Source organism: Rutidosis leptorrhynchoides, chromosome 9 (assembly GCF_046630445.1).
Source record: "Rutidosis leptorrhynchoides isolate AG116_Rl617_1_P2 chromosome 9, CSIRO_AGI_Rlap_v1, whole genome shotgun sequence".
Classification (NCBI taxonomy): Eukaryota; Viridiplantae; Streptophyta; class Magnoliopsida; order Asterales; family Asteraceae; genus Rutidosis; species Rutidosis leptorrhynchoides.
In genome coordinates, this window is record NC_092341.1 from 338,071,358 (window position 1) to 338,097,996 (window position 26,639).

A 26,639-nucleotide genomic window follows, 5' to 3' on the forward strand; every position below is an offset into this window, starting at 1 on the left:
ATGAAAGATTGCCTTTTCAAAAACGAATGCAATGTTTGTAAAATGTATCATATAGAGGTCAAATACCTCGCGATGTAATCAACTGTTGTGAATCGTTTATAATCGATATGGACTTCGTCCGAATGGATTAGGACGGGTCCTTTCATTCTGCTTCATCTGATTGTCACGCTCCCAAGTGAACTCGGGACCGCGTCTGGCTTTCCATCTAACCCGGACAATAGGAATTTGGCTCTGCTTGAGAGTCTTAACCTCTCGGTCCATAATTTCAACAGGTTCCTTAATAAAATGAAGTTGCTTATCAACATGAAGTTCCTCCAGAGGAATTATCTTATCGGCCTCGGCCAAACACTTCTTTAAATTCGATACATGAAAAACATCGTGAACAGCACTGAGTTCTTGTGGCAATTTCAAACGATAAGCCACTGGTCCAACTCTCTCAATAATCTCAAACGGTCCAACAAAACGAGGACTCAACTTTCCCCTTTTACCAAAACGTACCACACCCTTCCAAGGTGATACCTTCAATATAACACGATCACCAACCTGAAATTCAATATCGTTCCTTCTTTTATCGGCATAACTCTTTTGCCGACTTCTGGCGGTTCTCAATCTTTCCTTAATCTGTACGATCTTCTCGGTAGTCTCGTGAATAATTTCTGGACATGTGAGTTGAGCATCCCCAACCTCATTCCAACATACAGGAGACCTACACTTTCTACCATACATAGCTTCAAACGTTGCGACTTTAATACTTGCGTGATAACTGTTGTTATAAGAAAATTCAGCCAACAACAAGTATCTATCCCAACCATTACCAAAATTAATTACGCATGCCCTGAACATGTCTTCCAACGTTTGGATGGTCCTTTCACTCTGACCATCCGACTGTGGATGATAAGCGGTGCTCATATCCAATTTAGTTCCCAAAGCATCTTGTAAGGACTGCCAAAACCTCGATGTAAATCAACTGTCTCAGTCCAAAATAGTCGATACGGGAACACCATGTCTTGAAACAATCTCCTTCAAATACAAACGAGTAATCTCCTTCATTGAATTTGTTTCCTTAATTGGCAAGAAATGAGTTGACTTAGTGAGTCAGTCAATAATCACCCAAATGGTATCATAACCACCCACAACTCTCGGTAACTTCGTAATAAAATCTATCGTAATCCCTTCCCATTTCCACTCGGGAATCTCAGGTTGCACCAAAAGTCCAGACGGTTCCTGATGTTCAGCTTTAACCTTAGCGCAGGTCAAACACTTAGCCACATACGTAGCCACATCAGCTTTCAAATTAGGCCACCAATACAGCTCCTTAAGATCATGATACATCTTTCCTGAACCAGGATGAATAGAGTACCTAGACTTATGAGCCTCATCTAAAACAAGTTGTCGTAGATCACCAAACTCTGGAACCCAAAGATGTCCCGCAAAATACCGAATACCATCGGTTCGTACATCTAACTGTTTACTCAAGCCTCGGACCTTCCCGTTACAAAATTCTCCTCCTTCAAGGCTTCTTGTTGAGCTGCAAGAATCTGCCTTGCGAGGTTTGTTCAAATGGTCATATTCAAGGCCCTAAACATACGAGGTTCAGTCCTCTCTTTACGACTTAACGTATCGGCCATAACATTGGTCTTCCCCGGATGATACAGAAGTTTGTAATCATAATCATGCAACGTCTCAACCCATCTTCATTGCCTCATATTCAACTGTTTTTGGTCAAGGATATGTTGAAGACTTTTGTGATCAGTGTACACTGTACTTTTGACCCCATAAAGATAATGTCTCCAAATCTTGAGCGCAAACACAACATCTCCCAATTCTAAATCATGGGTTGTATAATTCTATTCGTGAATCTTCAACTGACGTGACGCGTATGCAATACCTTTCTTTCGTTGCATTAAAACACAACCAAAGCCCTGACGCGAAGCATCACAATAAACAACAAAATCATCACTACCCTCAGGTAGTGACAATATCGGAGCGGTAGTCAACTTCTTCTTCAAAGTTTGAAAAGCAGTCTCTTGTTCATCCTTCCACTCATACTTCTTCCCCTTGTGCGTTAAAGCAGTCAGAGGTTTCGCTATACGAGAGAAATCTTGAATGAACCTTCTATAATAGCCTGCCAAACCTAGGAACTGACAAATCTGAGTAGGAGTTTTCGGAATTTTCCACTTTTCAATCGCTTCAATCTTAGCAGGGTCAACTTGTATTCCATGTTTACTAATAATATGTCCAAGAAATTGAACTTCTCTTAACCAGAAAGCACACTTAGAGAACTTAGCGTACTATTCTTCTTTTCTCAACAAATCATGCACCAACTTCAAATGTTCTTCGTGCTCTTCATCACTCTTGGAATAAATAAGGATGTCGTCGATGAAAACGATAACGAATTTGTCTAGATAGGGTCTGCACACACGGTTCATGAGGTCCGTGAACACAGCAGGTGCGTTAGTCAATCCAGACGGCATAACAAGAAATTTGCAGTGACCATAACGGGTACGGAAAGCGGTTTTCGGAATATCAGTTTCTTTAGCGCGTAATTGGTGATAACCGGAATGAAGATCAATCTTAGAATAAATGGACGAACCTTGAAGTTGATCGAACAGATCATCAATTCTCGGAAGAGGATAACGGTTCTTAATTGTAAGCTTGTTCAACGCGCGATAAGCAATACATCATCGGAATGAACCACATTTGTTCTTAACAAACAAAACAGAAGCTCCCTAAGGGGACGAACTGGGACGAATGTGATATAGTTGCAACAATGAAGGAAGAAATATATGGAGTAGTCACATCGGTGGCATAGATATTTAAGGAAATTCTCTCAAAGGAGATAACGAGGATCATGAACTTCAAAGTAAATTTTCATTACATTTCCAAAAGGAAGACGTACGAAAGATGTGATATTTCAACGAGAGTGTACTTCCTTGTAGAATAAGCGAGGAAATCTAGGATTCATCCATATTCTTAAATTTGTGTGCGAATGAAAAGAACGCGAATCATGGGTTATAAATAATGGCCGCCTCCAGGTGAGATGAATCTCCAAAAATAATTTCATGCACCTCAAAGTATTGAATCCTGGGATTGATGTTTACGAGGGTGTTGTGGTTGACAGCGAATATTGAGAGTAGAAACTCCTCAAACGGTCTAGTGAAATATATATCCATGATACCCACTATAACAACAGTTGGGGTAGAAACTCACCTAACGCCTTTTCTACAATAGGGTGACCACCGAGTGTATCCCAGAAAATTGATTTATCGGTCCGCGTTTCGGCCATGTCCAACCATAAGAGGGGAAAATTTTATGAGCGCAAAGACTTTCCTACAAATTTTGTAAAAGCGGAATCCAAAGTGGTGTAAGAGTTTCTATCAATGAACTTAAGGGTAAGTTTCATCCTTAAATGGAGGATGAGAAGAACTGTGATCCAAACACTCTGTAGGGTAATGCAAAAATTTGATAAAATCAATCAAAGGAGTTTTGAAAAAGCTTTAAACGTTTGATGTGACAACATAAACGGAACGAAGTTCTTAGTAAATTTAGAAGTATGTACAACGTGTACCATTTTATATAAAACAAATTGACTTAGTCAAAACAGCTCAATAAATGAGTGGTCTTAAAATAATTTTGTAGGTATAATTTAGTATATACTAGCCAAAATAGGTAAGGGTAAATTTATTCATTTGAATCCATATATACATATATGATTTTTATAAATTGTATACATGACAAAATATTTCATTACTTCTATTCACCCATAAATCTCGTGAGAACCACCCAATTAAACAAATGTGTAAAACTCCTGATGATAAACAGAGTATCTGTATTTCAGAAGTTACAAGTTGAAGTAAGATCGTGAAAGATCGAGTAAATGACTTGAATCGCCGTGCGACATTTGACCAACAAATTTTACGAGGTCATGAAAACCAATGAGTTAAATGTTATTTTGACTATTATCAGGACAGAAGTCCTTGGGCCAAAACTGTTCCCGAGCGAAGCAGTTGCTAACAAGCGAGTTATGGAGGATAGGGCATGAGATAGATAATCTGGTTAAAACGAGCTTCTCGTATATCAACAAATAAGATAATGGATATCTTCCCTACCCATGTAATACATCGAAATTTCTGAATGAGTAGTGTAAAAATTTTCTTTGACTCGCTTTCTATTCCTCATGTCACAATATTGGGACTTCTTTATGAATTAATGTAATATAATCACGTTGGCCTGACGCCATTATATTTCACTAATTCATAGCTCCATTCCAATAGCACTATATGAGGTCAGGACACGCGATCAACTTCGGATTTCCACACAATTTCTCTAAAACATTTTCTTAAACAATGTGCTAAGGATAGCACAAGAGACAAAACATCATAAGAAACAAATAGGAGTAACGATGACATAGAAATGTCTTCGAAGTGCAAAAAATCTCTAAAGTCAAGAATGACGTCTTCCGGTTCAAAAACCAAAGCACATAGGCACAACGGCACAAAGGCACGTAATATAACAAGAATGTTATATACCTAAACATAATAGCTGACATTGAAATGCCGAGCATTTAGAAGTCAAGAATGACATCTCGCGTAAGATAACTCAAACATTATATATACATAACCATAATAGATGACATAGAAATGTCGAGAATTTCAGAAGTCAAGAATGACACCCCTCGGTTTCACTACCCGAGGTGTTCTTATGAGGATAAGTTCGCACGAGTCGGAGACTACGTTTAAATTGGAATGGGAGTTCCTCCCGGATTCAAAACATAATAGGGATGTATGTATGATAACAATATACATACCAATACGATACAAATAATCACATATAATAATACATTATAGGTCGGGCTGTAGACTAGACTCACTAATGCACCCTATCGACTCGGGTAACGACATCAATGCAGCCTAATTCCCTACAACCAACGCTCTGATACCAACTGTGATGTCCCCGTCAAAACACTTAACGGCTCCGTCACTTGGTCCCACAGCTTGATCATAACTCATATGAATTTAATAAATAACCTTGCATTCTTTATTTAAAAATGATTTCCTATAAAGGAAACCTACCAAAATGTGTAAGTTTAGAAAAAACCATACATTATTACTTAACCAAAAGTTGACCAAAATAAAGTCAACAACATCCACTATTAAATGTATCAAAATAGAATGCAAGTTAATGTTTAACAAAAGCTGCCATCATAAATATGCAGACTCTCTAAGCACAGCGGAAGCAATCAATCATGAACCTGAGAATAAAACATGCGAGTAACTGTCAACAAAAATGTTGAGTGAATTATAGATTTAATATTGTAAACAATATCTAATTTAAACCATAAAAATTTATGTTTGAAATCATAAAAACTCCTTTTTGGACCACTAAATTATATGTTAGAAAACATATAAAAACATTATTCCATTTTCTGTGAGCCACCTGGTAACCACTTAACCATTTATTTACCCTTGCCAAACACAATAAATAATATACACCGAACAAGTGTATCTACAACAAAATACGAAGTACTAAACATTCCGATTATAAATTGCTAGCGCGACTAGCTCGAAATGGGGTTGTCAAACCCGATAGATCTATCCGTAGGATTCGCGTTCACCAGTAGAAACCAGTGATTACAGTTACCAGACTAAGGAATATTTTTGTTCAACCCACAATGAATAATTTAAACCAACTTCCACTTATGTCCAAAATATAAAATAAATTGCATGTATTCTCATCCCAAAAGCTTTAAAATAGAAAAATGGGACTATAACTCACCTTAATAGCAACAAAGTAACCACACAAATATGCGAACAGCAAATGAAGTAAAGTGATCAGGAATGATCACAACGCCGACCTATAAATAAAGCAGGTCGATATAAATAACTAACTTAGGTCAAGTCTTAGTATGATAGCTATTGTACATGTTGCAAGTAGACATAGAACAACACTCAACATGCATCGGTTTGATCGGAACAGCGTACGGACACACACTTTCTATTTTTAGAAAGTTTCTATTTTTAGCAGGTTTCCATTTTTGGAAAGTTACTATTTTAGAAAAGTTTCTATTTTAGGAAAGTTTCTATTTTAGGAAAGTTTCCAAATTTAGAAAGTTTCCATATTTAGAATGTTGCTATTTTTAGAAAGTTTTTAAGTTAGGAAAGTTTCCTTATTTAGAAAATCAACAAAAGTCAACTGAAAGTCAAAGTCAACCGAAAGTCAACTCAAAAGTCAACCTTGGTCAAACATAGTCAACATTAATTTTTAAAGTGTAAGTTGTAATAATAATATAAGTTATAATGTTAATTAAAGTTAAATATGTATAATTATGTCATAACATATGTTTAATTAGATTAAAATGAATTATTAAAGTTAACATAAGTTTAAATGATATAATTAATATAACATAAGTATTTAATTAATTAATTAAATATTAATCATAATATAAGTATTATTAATTAATAACAAATTTTAAATTATATCATAAGTATTATTAATTAATAATGAATTATTAATCATATCATAAGTTTCTAATTTTAATTATTAAATCATAAATATTTAATAATTAAATTATAATTAAATAATAACTAAGCCTTATAATAATTAAATAATTAATTAATCCTTATTATAAGTCTCATTATAATAATCTCATAATATAAGTTTAATACTTATCATAAGTATTTTTCATTAATAATAAAAGTATTATTAATCATAAGTTTAATTAAAAGTTTAATTAAATCATAAGTAATAATTAAATGATATAATAAATATATATCATAAGTCTTAAAGTATAATAATTACTTTTTATATCATAAGTAATTTAATAATAATGAAATCATTAATTATATCATAATTCATAATTAATAACCATAAGTTTTAATTAAAAGTTCATCGGGTCATAACTTAAGCCTCGGGAATCAGTTTTCGGCGAGTCTTATATATATCTTCGCCTAACCAACACACCTAACACATTAGTGTGCTCAAGAACATCCAAAGAACAGTCACCAAGTCGTGACTTACAGCCCTTAATTAGTTTGGACCTTTAATCTGCTCAAAAACGCGTTTTAGTCATAACGGGTGATCCGTGGCTCGGATTTAGATGACCCGAACATGAAAGTTCATCCCATCATTAATCCTAACACACTAGTACACCCTAAAGACTCCAAAAATGATCACAAAGTCGGACCATACCTGATTCAATTCGTTTTCATAAATTTATCTCAACAAAACACCATTTTAATAATATCTAGAGTTCCGGGAATCGAAATGACATGAATCCGGAGTCTAAAATTAATGTCTTGATGAGAGGAACTCATCTAGATACTTTAATTTCACTTTTATATCAGTTACATAACCAGAAATGAACGAATATGCTGCTGTCCCAATTCAATCAAACCGAAAACATGTATAATCGAGCAATTCTACGCATACAATCATCGATACAATAACATGCAATCATCATAATATCAATATAACATCAAAATACTGAAAAAAATAAAGAAAAATTGAAAAGCTAGGGTTAGGGTTTATACCCTAATCAAGAAAAGATTAATATGAGCGCGTAGAGAACGGAATGAGGAATCCGATTGTATAAACGATTTGATGATCCAAGTAATATTTTTAATTGATGATGATGATGATGATGTTTATGGTGCAGTAGGTGACGGCCAAGAACAAGGGAGAGGGAGAGCAAAAATTAAAATGTGGAAAAATGAAAGAAATGAGGAGTGTATTAGGTTTTGATCAAAAATGCTCCAAGTTAGAAGAAATGGCACAAACACCCCCCCCCAAGGGAATTTTCTGCCAAAATCAGCAAGGCGGTGGGCCCCACTAATCTAAAATGTTAAAAAGTCAATTAGCTTGTGGCCCGAACGCCCGACCGAAGCCCGAAACGCGAAAACGCTACTACGCGAATGATTTTTCGGAGAGATAACAAATACGCGACGAATAAAATATATAAACACTAAATATAAACATATGACATTAAAATATCATATTTAAAATAATTAGGACTTAAAATTCCCAAAAGCTCAACCGTTGGTTTGAAAACCGAAAAGATTCGCCGGATAGAAATTCGCGACACGTAGAAACGTACAATTTAAGATATAAATACAAATATTCATATAACACATAATAATTAATATATTATTACAAAAATAATAATATAGGTCATAGAAATGACGTGGCACGAATAACAGTTAACGGTCGTTAAATAATTAACGGTAAAAGATAACGGAAAAAGTAGGGTCGTTACAGTACCTTCCCGTTACGGAAATTTCGTCCCGAAATTTAAGCAGGTGCAGGGGTTGACTCAGCATCTGGGAACAAATGCGGGTACTTCTGCTTCATCTGATCGTCACGCTCCCAAGTGAACTCGGGACCGCGTCTGGCGTTCCATCTAACCCGGACAATAGGAATTTGGCTCTGCTTGAGAGTCTTAACCTCTCGGTCCATAATTTCAACAGGTTCCTCAATAAAATGAAGTTGATTATCAACATGAATTTCCTCCAGAGGAATTGTCTTATCGGCCTCGGCCAAACACTTCTTTAAATTCGATACATGAAAAACATCGTGAACAGCACTGAGTTCTTGTGGCAATTTCAAACGATAAGCCACTGGTCCAGCTCTCTCAATAATCTCAAACGGTTCAACAAAACGAGGACTCAACTTTCCCCTTTTACCAAAACGTACCACACCCTTCCAAGGTGATACCTTCAACATAAACACGATCACCGACCTGAAATTCAATATCGTTCCTTCTTTTATCGGCATAACTCTTTTGCCGACTTCTGGCAGTTCTCAATCTTTCCTTAATCTGTACGATCTTCTCGGTAGTCTCGTGAATAATTTCTGGACCTGTGAGTTGAGCATCCCCAACCTCATTCCAACATACAGGAGACCTACACTTTCTACCATACAGAGCTTCAAATGTTGCGACTTTAATACTTGCGTGATAACTGTTGTTATAAGAAAATCCAGCCAACAACAAGTATCTATCCCAACCATTACCAAAATCAATTACGCATGCCCTCAACATGTCTTCCAACGTTTGGATGGTCCTTTCACTCTGACCATCCGACTGTGGATGATAAGCGGTGCTCATATCCAATTTAGTTCCCAAAGCATCTTGTAAGGACTGCCAAAACCTCGATGTAAATCGACTGTCTCGGTCCGAAATAGTCGATACGGGAACACCATGTCTCGAAACAATCTCCTTCAAATACAAACGAGTAATCTCCTTCATTGAATCTGTTTCCTTAATTGGCAAGAAATAAGTTGACTTAGTGAGTCAGTCAATAATCACCCAAATGGTATTATAACCACCCACAACTCTCGGTAACTTCGTAATAAAATCCATCGTAATCCCTTCCTATTTCCACTCGGGAATCTCAGGTTGCACCAAAAGTCCAGACGGTTCTTGATGTTCAGCTTTAACCTTAGAGCATGTCAAACACTTAGCCTCATACGTAGCTACATCAGCTTTCAAATTAGGCCACCAATACAGCTCCTTAAGATCATGATACATCTTTCCTGAACCAGGATGAATAGAGTACCTAGACTTATGATCCTCATCTAAAATAAGTTGTCGTAGATCACCAAACTCTGGAACCCAAAGATGTCCCGCAAAATACCGAGTACCATCGGTTCGTACATCTAACTGTTTACTCAAGCCTCGGACCTTCCCGTTACAAAATTCTCCTCCTTCAAGGCTTCTTGTTGAGCTGCAAGAATCTTCCTTGCGAGGTTTTTTCAAATGGTCATATTCAAGGCCCTAAACATACGAGGTTCAGTCCTCTTTTTACGACTTAACGTATCAGCCATAACATTGGTCTTCCCCGGATGATACAGAATTTCGTAATCATAATCATTCAACGTCTCAACCCATCTTCGTTGCCTCATATTCAACTGTTTTTGGTCAAGAATATGTTGAAGACTTTTGTGATCAGTGTACACTATACTTTTAACCCCATAAAAATAATGTCTCCAAATCTTGAGCGCAAACACAACAGCTCCCAATTCTAAATCATGGGTTGTATAATTCTATTCGTGAATCTTCAACTGACGTGACGCGTATGCAATACCTTTCTTTCGTTGCATCAAAACACAACCAAAGCCCTGATGCGAAGCATCACAATAAACAACAAAATCATCGCTACCCTCAGGTAGTGACAATATCAGAGCGGTAGTCAACTTCTTCTTCAAAGTTTGAAAAGCAGTCTCTTGTTCATCCTTCCACTCATACTTCTTCCCCTTGTGCGTTAAAGCAGTCAGAGGTTTCGCTATACGAGAGAAATCTTGAATGAACCTTCTATAATAGCCTGCCAAATCTAGGAACTGACGAATCTGAGTAGGAGTTTTCGGAATTTCCCACTTTTCAATCGCTTCAATCTTAGCAGGGTCAACTTGTATTCCATGTTTACTAATAATATGTCCAAGAAATTGAACTTCTCTTAACTAGAAAGCACACTTAGAGAACTTAGCGTACTATTCTTCTTTTCTCAACAAATCAAGCACCAACTTCAAATGCTCTTCGTGCTCTTCATCACTCTTGGAATAAATAAGGATGTCGTCGATGAAAACGATAACGAATTTGTCTAGATAGGGTCTGCACACACGGTTCATGAGGTCCGTGAACACAGCAGGTGAGTTAGTCAATCCAGATGGCATAACAAGAAATTCGCAATGACCATAACGGGTACGGAAAGCGGTTTTCGGAATATCAGTTTCTTTGGCGCGTAATTGGTGATAACCGGAACGAAGATCAATCTTAGAATAAACGGACGAATCTTGAAGTTGATCGAACAGATCATCAATTCTCGGAAGAGGATATCGGTTCTTAATCGTAAGCTTGTTCAACGCGCGATAATCAATACACCATCGGAATGAACCACATTTGTTCTTAACAAACAAAACATAAGCTCCCTAAGGGGACGAACTAGGACGAATGAAATATAGTTGCAACAATGAAGGAAGAAATATATGGAGTAGTCACATCGGTGGCATAGATATTTAAGGCAATTCTCTCAAAGGAGATAACGAGGATCATGGACTTCAAAGTAAATTTTCATTACATTTCCAAAAGGAAGACGTACGAAAGGTGTGATATTTCAACGAGAGTGCACTTCCTTGTACAATGAGCGAGGAAATCTAGGATTCATCCATATTCTTAAATTTGTGTGCGAATGAAAAGAACGCGAATCATGGGTTATAAATAATAGCCGCCTCCAGGTGAGATGAATCTCCAAAAATAATTTCATGCACCTCAAAGTATTGAATCCTAGGATTGATGTTTACGAGGGTGTTGTGGTTGACAGCGAATATTGAGAGTAGAAACTCCTCAAACGGTCTAGTGAAATATATATCCATGATACCCACTATAACAACAGTTGGGGTAGAAACCCACCTAGCGCCTTTTCTAAAATAGGGTGACCACCGAGTGTACCTCAGAAAATTGATTTATCGGTCCGCGTTTCGGCCATGTCCAACCATAAGAGGGGAAAATTTTATGAGCGCAAAGACTTTCCTACAAATTTTGTAAAAGCAGAATCCAAAGTGGTGTAAGAGTTTCTATCAATGAACTTAAGGGTAAGTTTCATCCTTAAATGGAGGATGAGAAGAACTGTGATCCAAACACTCTGTAGGGTAATGCGAAAATTTGATAAAATCAATCAAAGGAGTTTTGAAAAAGCTTTAAACGTTTGATGTGACAACATAAACGGAACGAAGTTCTTAGTAAATTTAGAAGTATGTACAACGTGTACCATTTTATATAAAACAAATTGACTTAGTCAAAACAGCTCAATAAATGAGTGGTCTTAAAATAATTTTGTAGGTATAATTTAGTATATACTAGCCAAAATAGGTAAGGGTAAATTTATTCATTTGAATCCATATATACATATATGATTTTTATAAATTGTATACATGACAAAATATTTCATTACTTCTATTCACCCATAAATCCCGTGAGAATCGCCCAATTAAACAAATGTGTAAAACTCCCGATGATAAACAGAGTATATGTATTTCAGAAGTTACAAGTTGAATTAAGATCGTGAAAGATCGAGTAAATGACTTGAATCGTCGTGCGACATTTGACCAACAAACGTTACGAGGTCATGAAAACCAATGAGTTAAATGTTATTTTGACTAGTATCAGGACAGAAGTCCTTGGGCCAAAACTGTTCCCGAGCGAAGCAGTTGCTAACAAGCGAGTTATGGAGGATAGGGCATGAGATAGATAATCTAGTTAAAACGAGCTTCTCGTATATCAACAAATAAGATAATGGATATCTTCCCTACCCATGTAATACATCGAAATTTCTGAATGAGTAGTGTAAAAATTTTCTTTGACTCGCTTTCTATTCCTCATGTCACAACATTGGGACTTCTTTATGAATTAACGTAATATAATCACGTTGGCCTGACGCCATTATATTTCACTAATTCATAGCTCCATTCCAATAGCACTACATGAGGTCAGGACACGCGATCAACTTCGGATTTCCACACAATTTCTCTAAAACATTTTCTTAAACAATGTGCTAAGGATAGCACAAGAGACAAAACATCATAAGAAACAAATAGGAGTAACGATGACATAGAAATGTCTTCGAAGTGCCAAAAATCTCTAAAAGTCAAGAATGACGTCTTCCGGTTCAAAAACCAAAGCACATAGGCACAACGGCACAAAGGCACGTAATATAACAAAAATGTTATATACCTAAACATAATAGCTGACATTGAAATGCCGAGCATTTAGAAGTCAAGAATGACATCTCGCGTAAGATAACTCAAACATTATATATACATAACCATAATAGATGACATAGAAATGTCGAGAATTTCATAAGTCAAGAATGACACCCCTCGGTTTCACTACCTGAGGTGTTCTTATAAGGATAAGTTCGCACGAGTCGGAGACTACGTTTAAATTGGAATGGGAGTTCCTCCCGGATTCAAAACATAATAGGGATGTATGTATGATAACAATATACATACCAATACGATACAAATAATCACATATAATAATACATTATAGGTCGGGCTGTAGACTAGACTCATTAATGCACCCTATCGACTCGGGTAACGACATCAATGCAGCCTAATTCCCTACAACCAACGCTCTGATACCAACTGTTATGTCCCCGTCAAAACACTTAACGGCTCCGTCGTTTGGTCCCACAGCTTAATCATAACTCTATATGAATTTAATAAATAACCTTGCATTATTTATTTAAAAATGATTTCCTATAAAGGAAACCTACCAAAATGTGTAAGTTTAGAAAAAACCATACATTATTACTTAACCAAAAGTTGACCAAAACAAAGTCAACAATATCCACTATTAAATGTATCAAAATAGAATGCAAGTTAATGTTTAACAAAAGCTGCCATCATAAATATGCAGACTCTCTAAGCACAGCGAAAGCAATCAATATAAATTGCATGTATTCTCATCCCAAAAGCTTTAAAATAGAAAAATGGGACTATAACTCACCTTAATAGCAACAAAGTAACCACACAAATATGCGAACAACAAATGAAGTAAAGTGATCAGGAATGATCACAACGCCGTCCTATAAATAAAGCAGGTCGATATAAATAACTAACTTAGGTCAAGTCTTAGTATGATAGCTATTGTACATGTTGCAAGTAGACATAGAACAACACTCAACATGCATCGGTTTGATCGGAACAGCGTACGGACACACACTTTCTATTTTTAGAAAGTTTCTATTTTAGCAGGTTTCCATTTTTGGAAAGTTTCTATTTTAGAAAAGTTTCTATTTTAGGAAAGTTTCTATTTTTGGAAAGTTTCCAAATTTAGAAAGTTTTCATATTTAGAAAGTTGCTATTTTTTGAAAAATTTTAAGTTAGGAAAGTTTCCTTATTTAGAAAGTCAACAAAAATCAACTGAAAGTCAAAGTCAACCGAAAGTCAACTCAAAAGTCAACCTTGGTCAAACATAGTCAACATTGATTTTTAAAGTGTAAGTTGTAATAATAATATAAGTTATAATGTTAATTAAAGTTAAATATGTATAATTATGTCATAACATAAGTTTAATTAGATTAAAATAAATTATTAAAGTTAACATAAGTTTAAATGATATAATTAATATAACATAAGTATTTAATTAATTAATTAATTAAATATTAATCATAATATAAGTATTATTAATTAATAACAAATTTTAAATCATATCATAAGTATTATTAATTAATAATGAATTATTAATCATATCATAAGTTTCTAATTTTAATTATTAAATCATAAATATTTAATAATTAAATTATAATTAAATAATAACTAAGCCTTATGATAATTAAATAATTAATTAATCCTTATTATAAGTCTCATTATAATAATCTCATAATATAAGTTTAATACTTATCATAAGTATTTTTCATTAATAATAAAAGTATTATTAATCATAAGTTTAATTAAAAGTTTAATTAAATCATAAGTAATAATTAAATGATATAATAAATATATATCATAAGTCTTAAAGTATAATAATTACTTTTTATATCATAAGTAATTTAATAATAATGAAAATCATTATTTATATCATAAGTCATAATTAATTACCATAAGTTTTAATTAAAAGTTCATCGGGTCATAACTTAAGCTCCGGGAATCAGTTTTTGGCGAGTCTTATATATATCTTCGCCTAACCAACCCACCCGACACATTAGTGTACTCAAGAAAATCCAAAGAACAGTCACCAAGTCGTGACTTACAGCCCTTAATCAGTTTGGACCTTTAATCCGCTCAAAAACGTGTTTTAGTCATAACGGGTGATCCGTGGCTCGGATTTAGATGACCCGAACATGAAAGTTCATCAAATCATCAATCTTAACATACTAGTACACCCTAAAGACTCCAAAAATGATCACAAAGTCAGACCATACCTGATTCAATTCGTTTTCATAAATTTATCTCAACAAAACACCATTTTAATAATATCTAGAGTTCCGGGAATCGAAATGACATGAATCCGGAGTCTAAAATTAATGTCTTGATGAGAGGAACTCATCTAGATACTTTAATTTCACTTTTATATCAGTTACATAACCAGAAATGAACGAATATGCTGCTGTCCCAATTCAATCAAACCGAAAACATGTATAATCGAGCAATTCTACGCACACAATCATCAATACAATAACATATAATCATCATACTATCAATATAACATCGAAATACTAAAAAAAATAAAGAAAAATTGAAAAGCTAGGGTTAGGGTTTATACCCTAATCAAGAAAAGATTAATATGAGCGTGTAGAGAACGGAATGAGGAATTCGATTGTATAAACGATTTGACGATCCAAGTAATATTTTTAATTGATGATGATGATGTTTATGGTGCTGTAGGTGACGGCCAAGAACAAGGGAGAGGGAGAGCAAAAATTAAAATGTGGAAAAATGAAAGAAATGAGGAGTGTATTAGGTTTTGATCAAAAATGCTCCAAGTTAGAAGAAATGGCACAAACACCCCCCCTAAGGGAATTTTCGGCCAAAATCAGCAAGGGGGTGGGCCCCACTAATCCAAAATGTTAAAAAGTCAATTAGCTTGTGGCCCGAACGCCCGATCGAAGCCCGAAACGCGAAAACGCTACTACGCGACTGATTTTTCGGAGAGATAACAAATACGCGACGAATAAAATATATAAACACTAAATATAAACATATGATATTAAAATATCATATTTAAAATAATTAGGACTTAAAAATCCCAAAAGCTCAACCGTTGGTTTGAAAACCGAAAAGATTCGCCGGATAGAAATCCGCGACACGTAGAAACGTACAATTTAAGATATGAATACAAATATTCATATAACACATAATAATTAATATATTATTACAAAAATAATAATATAGGTCATAGAAATGACGTGGCACGAATAACAGTTAACGGTCATTAAATAATTAACGGTAAACGATAACGGAAAAAGTAGGGTCGTTACAGCGGCTCGGATACCACTGTTGAAAAACCGTGTGTACTTTTAAATCAGATTAACGCAGCGGATAGTTTTAAAATAATAATCAGTTATTATTTTATAAACCATTTACAAAATTAAATATTAATATATATAAATTTAATAAAACATGCACATGATTAACGATCCCAAAGATGCAGTTACACCATAATAATTGTCATGAATATTAAATCATAAGATGAGTTAACGATATACCTTTCTTGAAGAAACTGATGAACGGAGAGAAACCTACGATCAAAAGTATGACCGTCTCCTTGGATAATCCACACTACACTTCAAACAACGCCAATAGATGCTAGTCCAAACCCAAGTAATGTATTATAATAATCAAATTATTATAATGAACCAATAAAAATGCTTCGTAAACAATATTTTCTTGTTTAAGTGTAAATCGCATGACTAGGAACTCATCACACTCTTGATTGTATTTTGGAGAATTAATAAATCATGATCTAATGGGACAAGGGTTTGTGGTACGCATCAGTGTATGTGTGTGTGTTTGGTTTTGACTACCACACAGAAAAGGAGTATTTTGGTCCTTTTATAATATCTTAATTTCTCGTTTGTGCATAAAGAAACAACACATATGATACTGAGTATCTTTCTTTTCTAAGATTTGGAAGTATCTGCCATACACATCTTTCTTTATGAAAAAATCAAGTGTCATGATACTGAGTATCCTCTTTTCTATTATTATATGAACGTAGCCATCAAGTAAAAGTATATAAATATTTTATTAATTAATCAATTAAAAAAACTTAATTAATTTAATTGAATCTAACAAATTATATTGTTTCGTTACTTGAATAATATATATATATATATATATATATATATATATATATATATATATATATATATATATATATATATATATATATATATATATATATATATACACACACAGCATATACATATATAGTTCATTTGACGTCTAGGTGTATATATGTGTGACCCCAAAGGCTCAAATGAATTTAGCAATATAGTTATTTGTTGTACCTTGCACATTAATCTTACACTCTTGACATGGAGGCTACTTTCATGTCTTTTAGAACTGGGTGTTCACCATTTTTAATGTGTAAGCTTTCAGTGAGGTGGACATGTAAAGTAATATAAAGACCCTGAGATCCGATGTGAAGAATTAGTCGAAGGAAAGGAGCATAGAGACTTGATTTCTATATTAGTCAAACGCACTCACTCTAACTGTGTATCGTTAATTGAGAAATGACAACAAGTGACGTCGATATCACTTTTGTTCACAGACTATCGAAAGGAACCTCATGGAGAAGTTCCAGGCCTCACCAGCCCTCCTATTGATTTATTTAGGGGATGTGATGTAAAATAAGGATTTGTCGTCTAAAGATGGTCAAAATGCTACGACTTGCTTATACTCTTGCGAGCAAGGCTATAAGCGATTCTCTTAGTTAGCATGCCCGGCGAATCAAAAAGTCACTGTGGTTACAGACTGGGTCTGTTTTTTATTAGACTAATAACCTTCCATATAAGAAACATGCATAGATTTGATTCAGAGAAGAGACTATTTCTTATAAGAACATGGCAAGCTAAGTGAAGTCATGACGTTTGTAGTGGATTGAGTCAGATCTAGAATCATCAGAATGCATCAAGTTAACGTCTTCAATTACATTACGACGTTTCAATGTTTTAATGATTCACTAGCGTCGAGCTGTGTGAATCCACGAGGGTCTTTTCGGTTCAATTGTTCTTGTTGTTTGTATTCATTAGTCTATTTTCAATGTTGCAAGGCTAGATCAAGTATAACATCTATGTTGATCACCTGTATAGGTTTATTTTAGACTATAGTGTATTTGATCAAGTATATCGTTGAATCTACTTCTACTTGAATAAATCGCGACTTACTTGTAATTATTTTAGATACTCGGATTTAGTTAATCCAATTTATGTTTTTTTTTCTTTTTCGTTAAAAGATATATGTAGTATACAAATTACAGCTAGCCCCGTGCTTCGAGTCTTCAACATCTTAGATCTCGTACGCACCCGTTTAACCCCTTTGAACACCTTCCGGTCCATTTTCCGCCGTCATCGCAAATAAACCCCTCCACCGCCACTCTCCACCACCATCCGCCGTCACCTCAAACCCTACTTACAACTACAATCTACTTCCTACATATGGTATGTACACTCAAACCTGCTCAATCCTTTACTCATTATCTTACTCTATTCATATCATTACATAGTTGTTATCAAAGTTAATCGTGGTCAATTCACAATTGACCCGATTAACAACAAAAAAAACATAGAATCTAGCTCTTTTCATGTTCTCAATTGCTCAATTAGGTCATAAATTTGTTCAAGGTATATCTGGTTTTTGCTGTATCTCACGTTCCTTATGTAGCAATACCAGTAGCTTCACTTTAGGGTTTCGAAAACTCGAAAAATACCTAATTGGTTATCGTAAATGCTCGAATACTCGTAATCATACTCATACTCATTCTGTATTAAACGAAAACCTAGAATACGATTACATTGATTCCGTTGGTAACACGAGTACAAGCGGAAGATACAATGATTGTGATGATGATTACGATAATGATGATGACGATAATAGTAACGATGATTACGAACAAACTGTATTTGATAGAGCTAGTTTTATAAGAAATGCGAAAATTTGTGCGAGCAAAGCGTTAAAGGTTTTACAGCAAGACGGGCCTGGTTTTGATACGAAGTCAGCTTTAGATAATTTAGAAGTTAAAGTATCGGGTTTGTTCGTTAGGGAAGTACTTATAGGAATTTTGAAGAACGTGAATAATGCGAATAAGGAACGGTGTGCGAAGCTTGGGTATAAGTTTTTCGTATGGTCTGGTGAAAAAGAGGCTTACAATCACACAATTAATACATACCATTTAATAATGCAAATATTTGCAGAAGCAGAGGAATATAAAGCAATGTGGAGGTTAGTTGATGAGATGACCGAAAAAGGACATAAAGTTACTTCGAGAACTTTTAATATCTTGATTTGTACGTGTGGTGAGGCAGGTGTAGCTAAAAAAGTTGTGGAGAGGTTTATAAAATCAAAGTCGTTTAATTTCAGACCGTATAAGCATTCTTATAACGCGATTTTGCATACCCTTTTTTCTGTTAATCAGTATCAACTAATTGAATGGGTGTATCAGCAGATGTTGACTGCTGATTTTGCACCAGATGCGTTGACTTATAATATTGTAGTGTATACAAAATTTAGGTTGGGAAAATATGTTCAGTTTAAGAGATTGTTAGATGAAATGGGGAGAAATGGATATCCTCCCGATTTTCATACATGTAATATTTCTCTTCATTTATTTGGTAAAGTAAATAACCCAGCTGCAGCCGTTGACCTGTTGACCCGTATGAAAGAAGCTGGAATCGGGCCTAGTGTTCTTCATTTTACTACGTTGATAGATGGGTTAAGTCGAGCTGGAAATATTGATGCCTGCAAGTATTTTTTTAGAGAAATGATTAAATATGGATGTGAACCGGATGTTGTGTCGTATACTGTTATGATCACAGGGCATATTGAAAATGGACAATTGGATAAAGCAGAGGAATTGTTTTTGGATATGTTTGATAACGGAAGGATTCCTAATGTGTACACGTATAATGCAATGATCCGTGGGCTTTGTATGTCGGGGAAATTTGATTTTGCGTGTTCGATGCTTAAAGAAATGGAATCTAAAGGGTGTAATCCTAATTTTCTTGTATATAGTACACTTGTAAGCTATTTAAGGAAAGCTGGAAAGTTTTCTGAAGTTCAAGAGGTAATAAAACATATGGTGGAAAAGGGGCAGTATGGTCATTTACTTCATAAGATTAAACGATATCGGAGATGCTAATGTGGAAACCAACCTTGTAGAAGAGGCACCTAATTGTAGAAGTGCTGTGTAGTCCAGGTCAGTTATTTTCAGATGTTTTGAGGCATCTGTGTTGTAATAACTTTGCCCATCAGTTATATTATTTTTAAAAAATTTCATACTTAATCATGGTATTTACTTTTGACATATTTAAAGAAATGAAAAGTGCCAATTTTTAATCCACGTGTGGAATGTTCTTGTTGATCATTCATGCCTTTGTTACTGAATATTTGAAATGATAAGATTGGTGAATTGTGAGGGTTGAGTAACAGGTCTCTATGTGTTCGGAATGAAACTAGGCATTTTAGTCTGAGTTAAAACTGGTATGGTTGACTCGCAATTACTTTTTGCTATTGCTAACACTAACTATTAATGGATTAGCATGTTAGCTACAATTGTACTGAATAATTTTGGAGGTTGTACGCATTAATAATAGACTCTTGGCAGCTTTTAACCTGTTTGACCCTTTCTTCTTGTAATCGTCTTTTTTTCCTTTGCATTTATGCCCATTTGACTCATACGAGACTAAAGAATACAAATCGATCTAGAAAAAAAGTTACGTGCTTGAAATTGCATCTCTATTGAATGTTATGACACGCTGTATCTTAAGATGTTTTCCAGTATCCTTTTGCATGTCGATGTTTTGTACAGATTCAGCATTGCTCTAGCTGTGTATGTAAAACAAATTGAGCCCAAGGTGACACTGGAACTTCTTAAAAGGTTAGCAACTACCCTCTGTAGTTAAAAATGTTTTCACTTTTATATTGTTACATCACTCCTTTAAAGATTTGATATCATAGTTTCATTGTTGTGCACTTGTGCTTTCTTGTAATCAAATAATATGTAGTTGGCTTTATATGTAGTTAAAAAGCATATAAAGCTGATTCATGCTCATTGCACAATGTTACTTGACTATATTTAGTTTATTAGATTATTTATTACTCTGGTCAGACGTTGTATATGGATTATTTATTTCGAAATAATTGTTTTGTTATATGGCCTCTTCCCTTGAAAAACATGATCCATGGGTATGTTACATTTTGGAATTAACTTGATTTGGTAAAACGGGTAAATAGATAAGGTTTAGCTGTTCAGGTTTGCTCAGGGAGGTTTTTTTTTACGCAGATGTACAGTCTGACCGAGGTATACATGTGACCATTTCCGAGGCCACACCTAAGATATTTGAACGTGTGACCTCTTGTGAGGAAACAAGACACTGTACCGCTAGGTCATCTTGATGATGGTTAGAATTAACTTGATTGGGGACCTGATATATTTTGGTGCATCATGCCCTTGTTGTACAAGACACATAGATAGCTGGTATCTAGTCGTTAGACGGTATTTTATTTTTTCATTGATGATATATTGTGGCCGTTGGCTCATGTTAATGGGGCAGTACTAAAATATAGTATAGTATATCTGACTCTTCATTTCTTTAAGTGGTTATTTGTCCATACAAACACAATATTTAAATTTCATTTTGATTTGATAATTGTAACTATAATTATATCCATACACCTCACTTTGATGAGGTGTGACTTATTTTGTTGCTAGTGTTTATTTTCTTCTTCTTCTACATATCTTATGGGATGGGACTAGGCACACTTCGTTTTCGAGGACTTATTATTAGCACGTGTTTGACAAAAAAATAAAATAAAATATATTCTATGCATAATCTGCAGTTTAATGGAGGCACGACGGTCCACATGATTAACAGTTTCCACTACCAAAATTAGGAACGTTTCTTGGCCATCTTTATATCCACTTCTCTTGGTAAGAAATACAGTCTTTACCCATGGTGAATCGATTTGATGATTGCAAATGTTTCGATTTATTTGCAAAATATAATACTGGAGTGACCTATGTTTGGCTATTTGTTATTTGGACTTTGAAGTGTAACTTGATAGGCTACTGATAAGGTAATAATTAAAATTAGTATTAGTATGTGATCGTGTGAGATGCAATTACATCACATATATATTATTTTGATAAATGAATATTCTATTATGAACAGTCTGTTGTATACTTGGGCTGATAATTCACAACATAATTGACTAAAAATTTAATTAGATCATGTTAGAAAAATTAATAATAGTAAGGGAATATACCGTTTCAGAATTTTGTAAAAAACAGAGTATAATACAATATATACTATATTGACTTGATGCATGGAACATGGTGTCATTTCTGCTTTTAGGCGAGTCACTATCATGAGAAATTTGGGTATAGAAATCAATGGTCATAGATATTTGTTTATATTATCTAATTATTTGTTCAGCTTAAATAAATCTATTTGGCTTTTGGTGGTGGTATTAGTTGTACAGAATCGACACTTTTCAACTTATCTCGTCATGGTCCACCACCACTAAAAATGATCATGTTTGACAAGCAATTTTTTTTTTTTTAAACAGCTAATTTGGGATCACCCGAGGGGGACTTAACCACCCGTTGCGATCATCTCCCGTTTTGACTATGCCGATGCAGTGATATTAACCCGCCCTCTATCGCTGCCCGGGAGGAAACCTTGAACCGATTCAAGGGCACGGCCAAGTAAAACCCCCCTCCCCTTTACCCCCAACACAATGTGGATCACCCGATGGGGACTTAACCACCCATTGCGATCATCTCCCGTATCGGCATATCACCCGAGGGGGACTTAACCACCCGTTGCGATCATCTCCCGTTTCGACTATGCCGATGCAGTGATATTAACCCGCCCTCTATCGCTGCCCGGGAGGAAACCTTGAACCGATTCAAGGGCACGGCCAAGTAAAACCCCCCTCCCCTTTACCCCCAACACAATGTGGAAAAGGTGCCATGGGTGGATCCTTACATGGCAGGGATAGAATTGCATTAATTGTTGCCCTGGAGTGGAGTCGAGCTCCTGACCTCAAGTGTATTAGAGGCAGGCCACTACCACTCAGGTACAACTGCAATCCTTGTTTGACAAGCAATTAATCATCTTCATTCATCATAATCCCCACAAATCCAATTTAACACGATGACTCAATTACTTTTTTATCAACTTAAAACCATGATAAAAGTTTGACAAGGTAATGTTTTGTGCCGTTGTCCATCTTTACTATATGCTGTCGAAAAGAACACATAGTCAAGAAACATGCCTAATAATTGTATATTTCCTGTCGAGTACACAGATGATACTTATTTTGTGGGTTTGTCGGAACTTTGAGAAAAGTAGCAGCAAAATGTGTTAGGTTTATGTAAAATGGATAAGCTTTTATCTGTTCACTGCTAACCGGCGTTTTCGACCCTCTTCCATGACCACCTAAGATATAAGCTTGAATCTGAGACCTCTTGTTACGATATTGAGATTCTATATTGGGATGGTTTGTTAGGTTTAAATAAGTTGGTGGCAATTAGTTAAGAAGATGAAAGTTAAATTAAAGACCCCACAAAAGAAATTTAAATATACAGACAGAAAATAACAAATAGATATAATAAATTAACATTCAAGATATAATTGGATTTGGTGGTACAGCTCAATGCTTGCAAATGAAGCTAAGTTATGACATGTTCATATGCAGATCATCTTTCAATGAGGAACTTAAACCTTAAAAATAACCACTCTAGATCTGCTCATGACCCGATTCGAGCCTGATCCGATTCACCGATTTGAAAAAGAAAACATTGTTTTCAAGCAATTTTATAGATTTATAGAACATCAAAATATATAGAATACTAATAGTGATTATGAATTAAGAAACAAAGTTAATTATTTCTTATCTTCTTTCTTTTCTTCTTTTTTCTCTTCTTTCTTTTCTTCCTTTTTCTCTTCCTTTTTCTCTTCTTTCTTTTCTTCTTTCTTTACTGGTTCTTTTGCTGGCCCAACTGAGATTATATCCACTTTACCTACTTTTTTCAGCTTCTTCACCACTGCCACCGTGTCCATCTCTCCGATCACCGTCAGTTTTTGATCTTTTAGATCAGCCGCTATCGAATCGACTCCTATAAGATACCAATTCAATTATATATAAAGTGATGTGATTGAATCCCATCAATAATTATGCATAAAGTAGTACTAATACTATACCATAGATATCAGCAGCAGCTTCAATGGCTTTTTGTTTGGTTTTGTCATCAGTCATGGTAAGCACTTTGAGTACCACCTTCTGTTTTATCATAACCATACATAAACATGCAGCAGAAATTTAATTAAATTAGAATGAACAAAATTTAAATTGATTAGAAAAAAAAGGTGATTACCTGAGCCATGTGAAGAGGGTGGAGAGCAAAGTGGGTTCTGATTCAAAAGTGAAATGGGTCATCTAATTGTTTTGGTGTTTTATATTGGATAAATTGTATGCGTGTGAATACAAAGCGTACAACGTATCTAGTCATGCTGATTTGTGTAAGGTTGTGCTTTTAAAGACTTGTATGATGTGCTTTACCAGTAGTACTTTTAACAATTCAAAAATGGTCGGCGTACTTTCAAGAATTATACATTTAATGTGTTAAAACTTTGATGTTGCAACAGGATTTTAATTGTCTTGGTACCAAACTTTATTTTGTTCGTCATTCTTTGGGGTGAATATAACGATATATGCATATTCATTAGAATTATACGAAGTAACTAAGATATAAGTTACTATTCATAATATTAAAACAGATTAGTGATCAAAAAAGCAATGAATTCTTTCCTTTTTCTTTTTTTTTTTGGTTAAAAAAGCGAGTTGAATATTCAGATATGCTAAAAAAATATATATTTAATTTACAGTTTCAATAAATCAAATTATATTGTGTGTGATGGTATTTCCCCTCTCTATCTGCAGGGCCTAGGCCCAGGCCCACTAACCCAGCTAAAAAAAGTCGATACGGAGACACTGAGTACTCAGTGGCAATGTTACAAAATTCGCTATTCGGGGATTAATCGGTAGGGACTTTGGAAAAATTAATCGGCAATTCGGAGATTAATCGGGGATTAATCGGATTGTACTGTACACATTTAAATATTAAATTTTAAAAATTATATGTGTAATTATAGAAAAAAACATTAATATAAAGATTATTTTAACATAATTGTCTAAAATTGTTCATTTTCTTCAAAACTGTAAAATTCTAGTTTAAATTCATATTAAAATGTTAACCATTTTTGATTTTGACTGACTTTTATTACCAAAATTCGATTTTGATCCATCAATTGACGTTGACCGTTTAATTAAACGGGTTTTTGAAAATCGGAACGGATTGCTCCGAAAAATGATTAATCAGAGATTAATCGGCGAGTAATCGGGTTTTTTACAACACTGCTCAGTGGTGTTCTAGAATCAAAATTTAATAGAGTCATATACAATTTGAATGATACTTTTTAATTTTTTTCTAAAAAAATGACTATTTAATCTATTTAAACCACAAATTTTAAAAATATATGAGGTCATATATATAAATTTCGTAGTGTCGAGAACAATTTTAGTAGCACACAAAGTTATCCCCTGACTTTGAAATTCACCCAAGGTCGCCTTTCGCACATTGCGTTGCGGGGGCATGGGGGTTTTACCGGTCATGCCCTCGGATTGGTCGGGGTTTCCTCCAGAGCAGCAGTTGAGTGTGGGTTATGCAACTGCAGGAGATGATCGCGTGAGTGATTTAGTTCCTCCCGAGTGATTCCAAACTGATGTTAAAAAAATGTATAAAATGTATGGTTACCAGTTCATCACGTAAGTACCTAACTAGTTACTCCCTGCGTTTCCTATTGTCCCAGACAAAACACACAGTTTAAAAAAAAGAGAATGACACATGTACTTTTTTTGTTAACTTTTCAGTCTTACCTTTTATTTTTTTATCAATTTTTTTGTCTTACGTGTATAAAGTAGGGGGCATAAGAAATTTATCACATTATTTTTCCTCATTTATGAAAGTGAACAATTAATTTGAGACATAAAAAAATATATAGAATATAGAATTGGAAAGAGGGGAGTATTATTTGAGAAATGTTAAACTCAAACAATTTATTATAGTAAACTAAAATTCTCATGATGATGTGGTATTGTAGATGTCTAGATGGCACGCGAGAATCTATTAAGGGGCAATCGGGATCAGCCGCCCCCAACACTCAAGTTTTTTTTAGTGTAATTATATGTTAAAGTCTGACGTTCAGTGTATTTTATTTGTTAAATTTTGACATTTTGCTCCCTTTTTTTGTTTTCTACATATTTTTCATGTTTTGCACCCGTAAAAAAAAAAAAGTTGAATCCGCCACTTTAGTAGATACTCCAATCATAACATGTTAAATTTTCTTTATCATACTTAGGCTGCTAACATTGGTTCGCCGTTGATGCTCAACCACTCAAGCCGTTGCAACAACTCCATTACTAGCAACATGTATTACTAAGGTGTGACGACCCGGAAATTTCCGACCAAATTTAAGCTTAATCTTTATATGATTCCGACACAATAAGCAAAGTCTGTAAAGTTGAGTCTCTAAATTTTTGAAACAGTTTATATGAATTCATTTGACTTTGACTATTCCCGACGATTCACGAACAATTGTTTGAAAATATATAATAGGTAAAAATAAATATAAGTATACATAATAACTTGAATCAATAAAATACAATTAAATCATTTGAATTGAAGATGTAAAGTAATATACAGAATAATTAAAATGAATACATGTATGTATATATATATATATATATATATATATATATATATATATATATATATATATATATATATATATAAATGAATTCAATACATATGTAATGTTACTGAAATATATATAATTATTAAAGATCCAATATATTATAAT

The 26,639-nt window shown here is 34.5% G+C and overlaps 2 protein-coding genes across 3 annotated transcripts; one reads left to right on the plus strand and one right to left on the minus strand.

The window, feature by feature from the left end:
* Positions 1-17,994: 17,994 nt before the first annotated feature.
* Positions 17,995-21,774, plus strand: LOC139866443 (uncharacterized). 2 transcript variants are annotated; one of them, XM_071854678.1, is made up of 3 exons: positions 17,995-20,590; positions 20,996-21,190; positions 21,553-21,774. In XM_071854678.1, exon 1 carries the CDS (start codon positions 18,299-18,301, stop codon positions 19,850-19,852), a length of 1,554 nt encoding a protein of 517 aa, XP_071710779.1. In that variant the 5' UTR covers positions 17,995-18,298; the 3' UTR covers positions 19,853-20,590; positions 20,996-21,190; positions 21,553-21,774. The 2 variants fall into 2 exon arrangements, with proteins under 2 accessions (XP_071710779.1, XP_071710780.1); XM_071854679.1 differs by lacking the exon at positions 20,996-21,190.
* Positions 21,775-23,300: 1,526 nt separating this feature from the next.
* LOC139867184 (heavy metal-associated isoprenylated plant protein 39) lies at positions 23,301-24,174 on the minus strand. The gene is made up of 3 exons (XM_071855517.1): positions 24,095-24,174; positions 23,922-24,000; positions 23,301-23,836 (listed from the first exon to the last, which is right to left on the minus strand). Exons 1-3 carry the CDS (start codon positions 24,101-24,103, stop codon positions 23,604-23,606), a joined length of 321 nt encoding a protein of 106 aa, XP_071711618.1. The 5' UTR covers positions 24,104-24,174; the 3' UTR covers positions 23,301-23,603.
* Between the last annotated feature and the right edge of the window lie 2,465 nt (positions 24,175-26,639).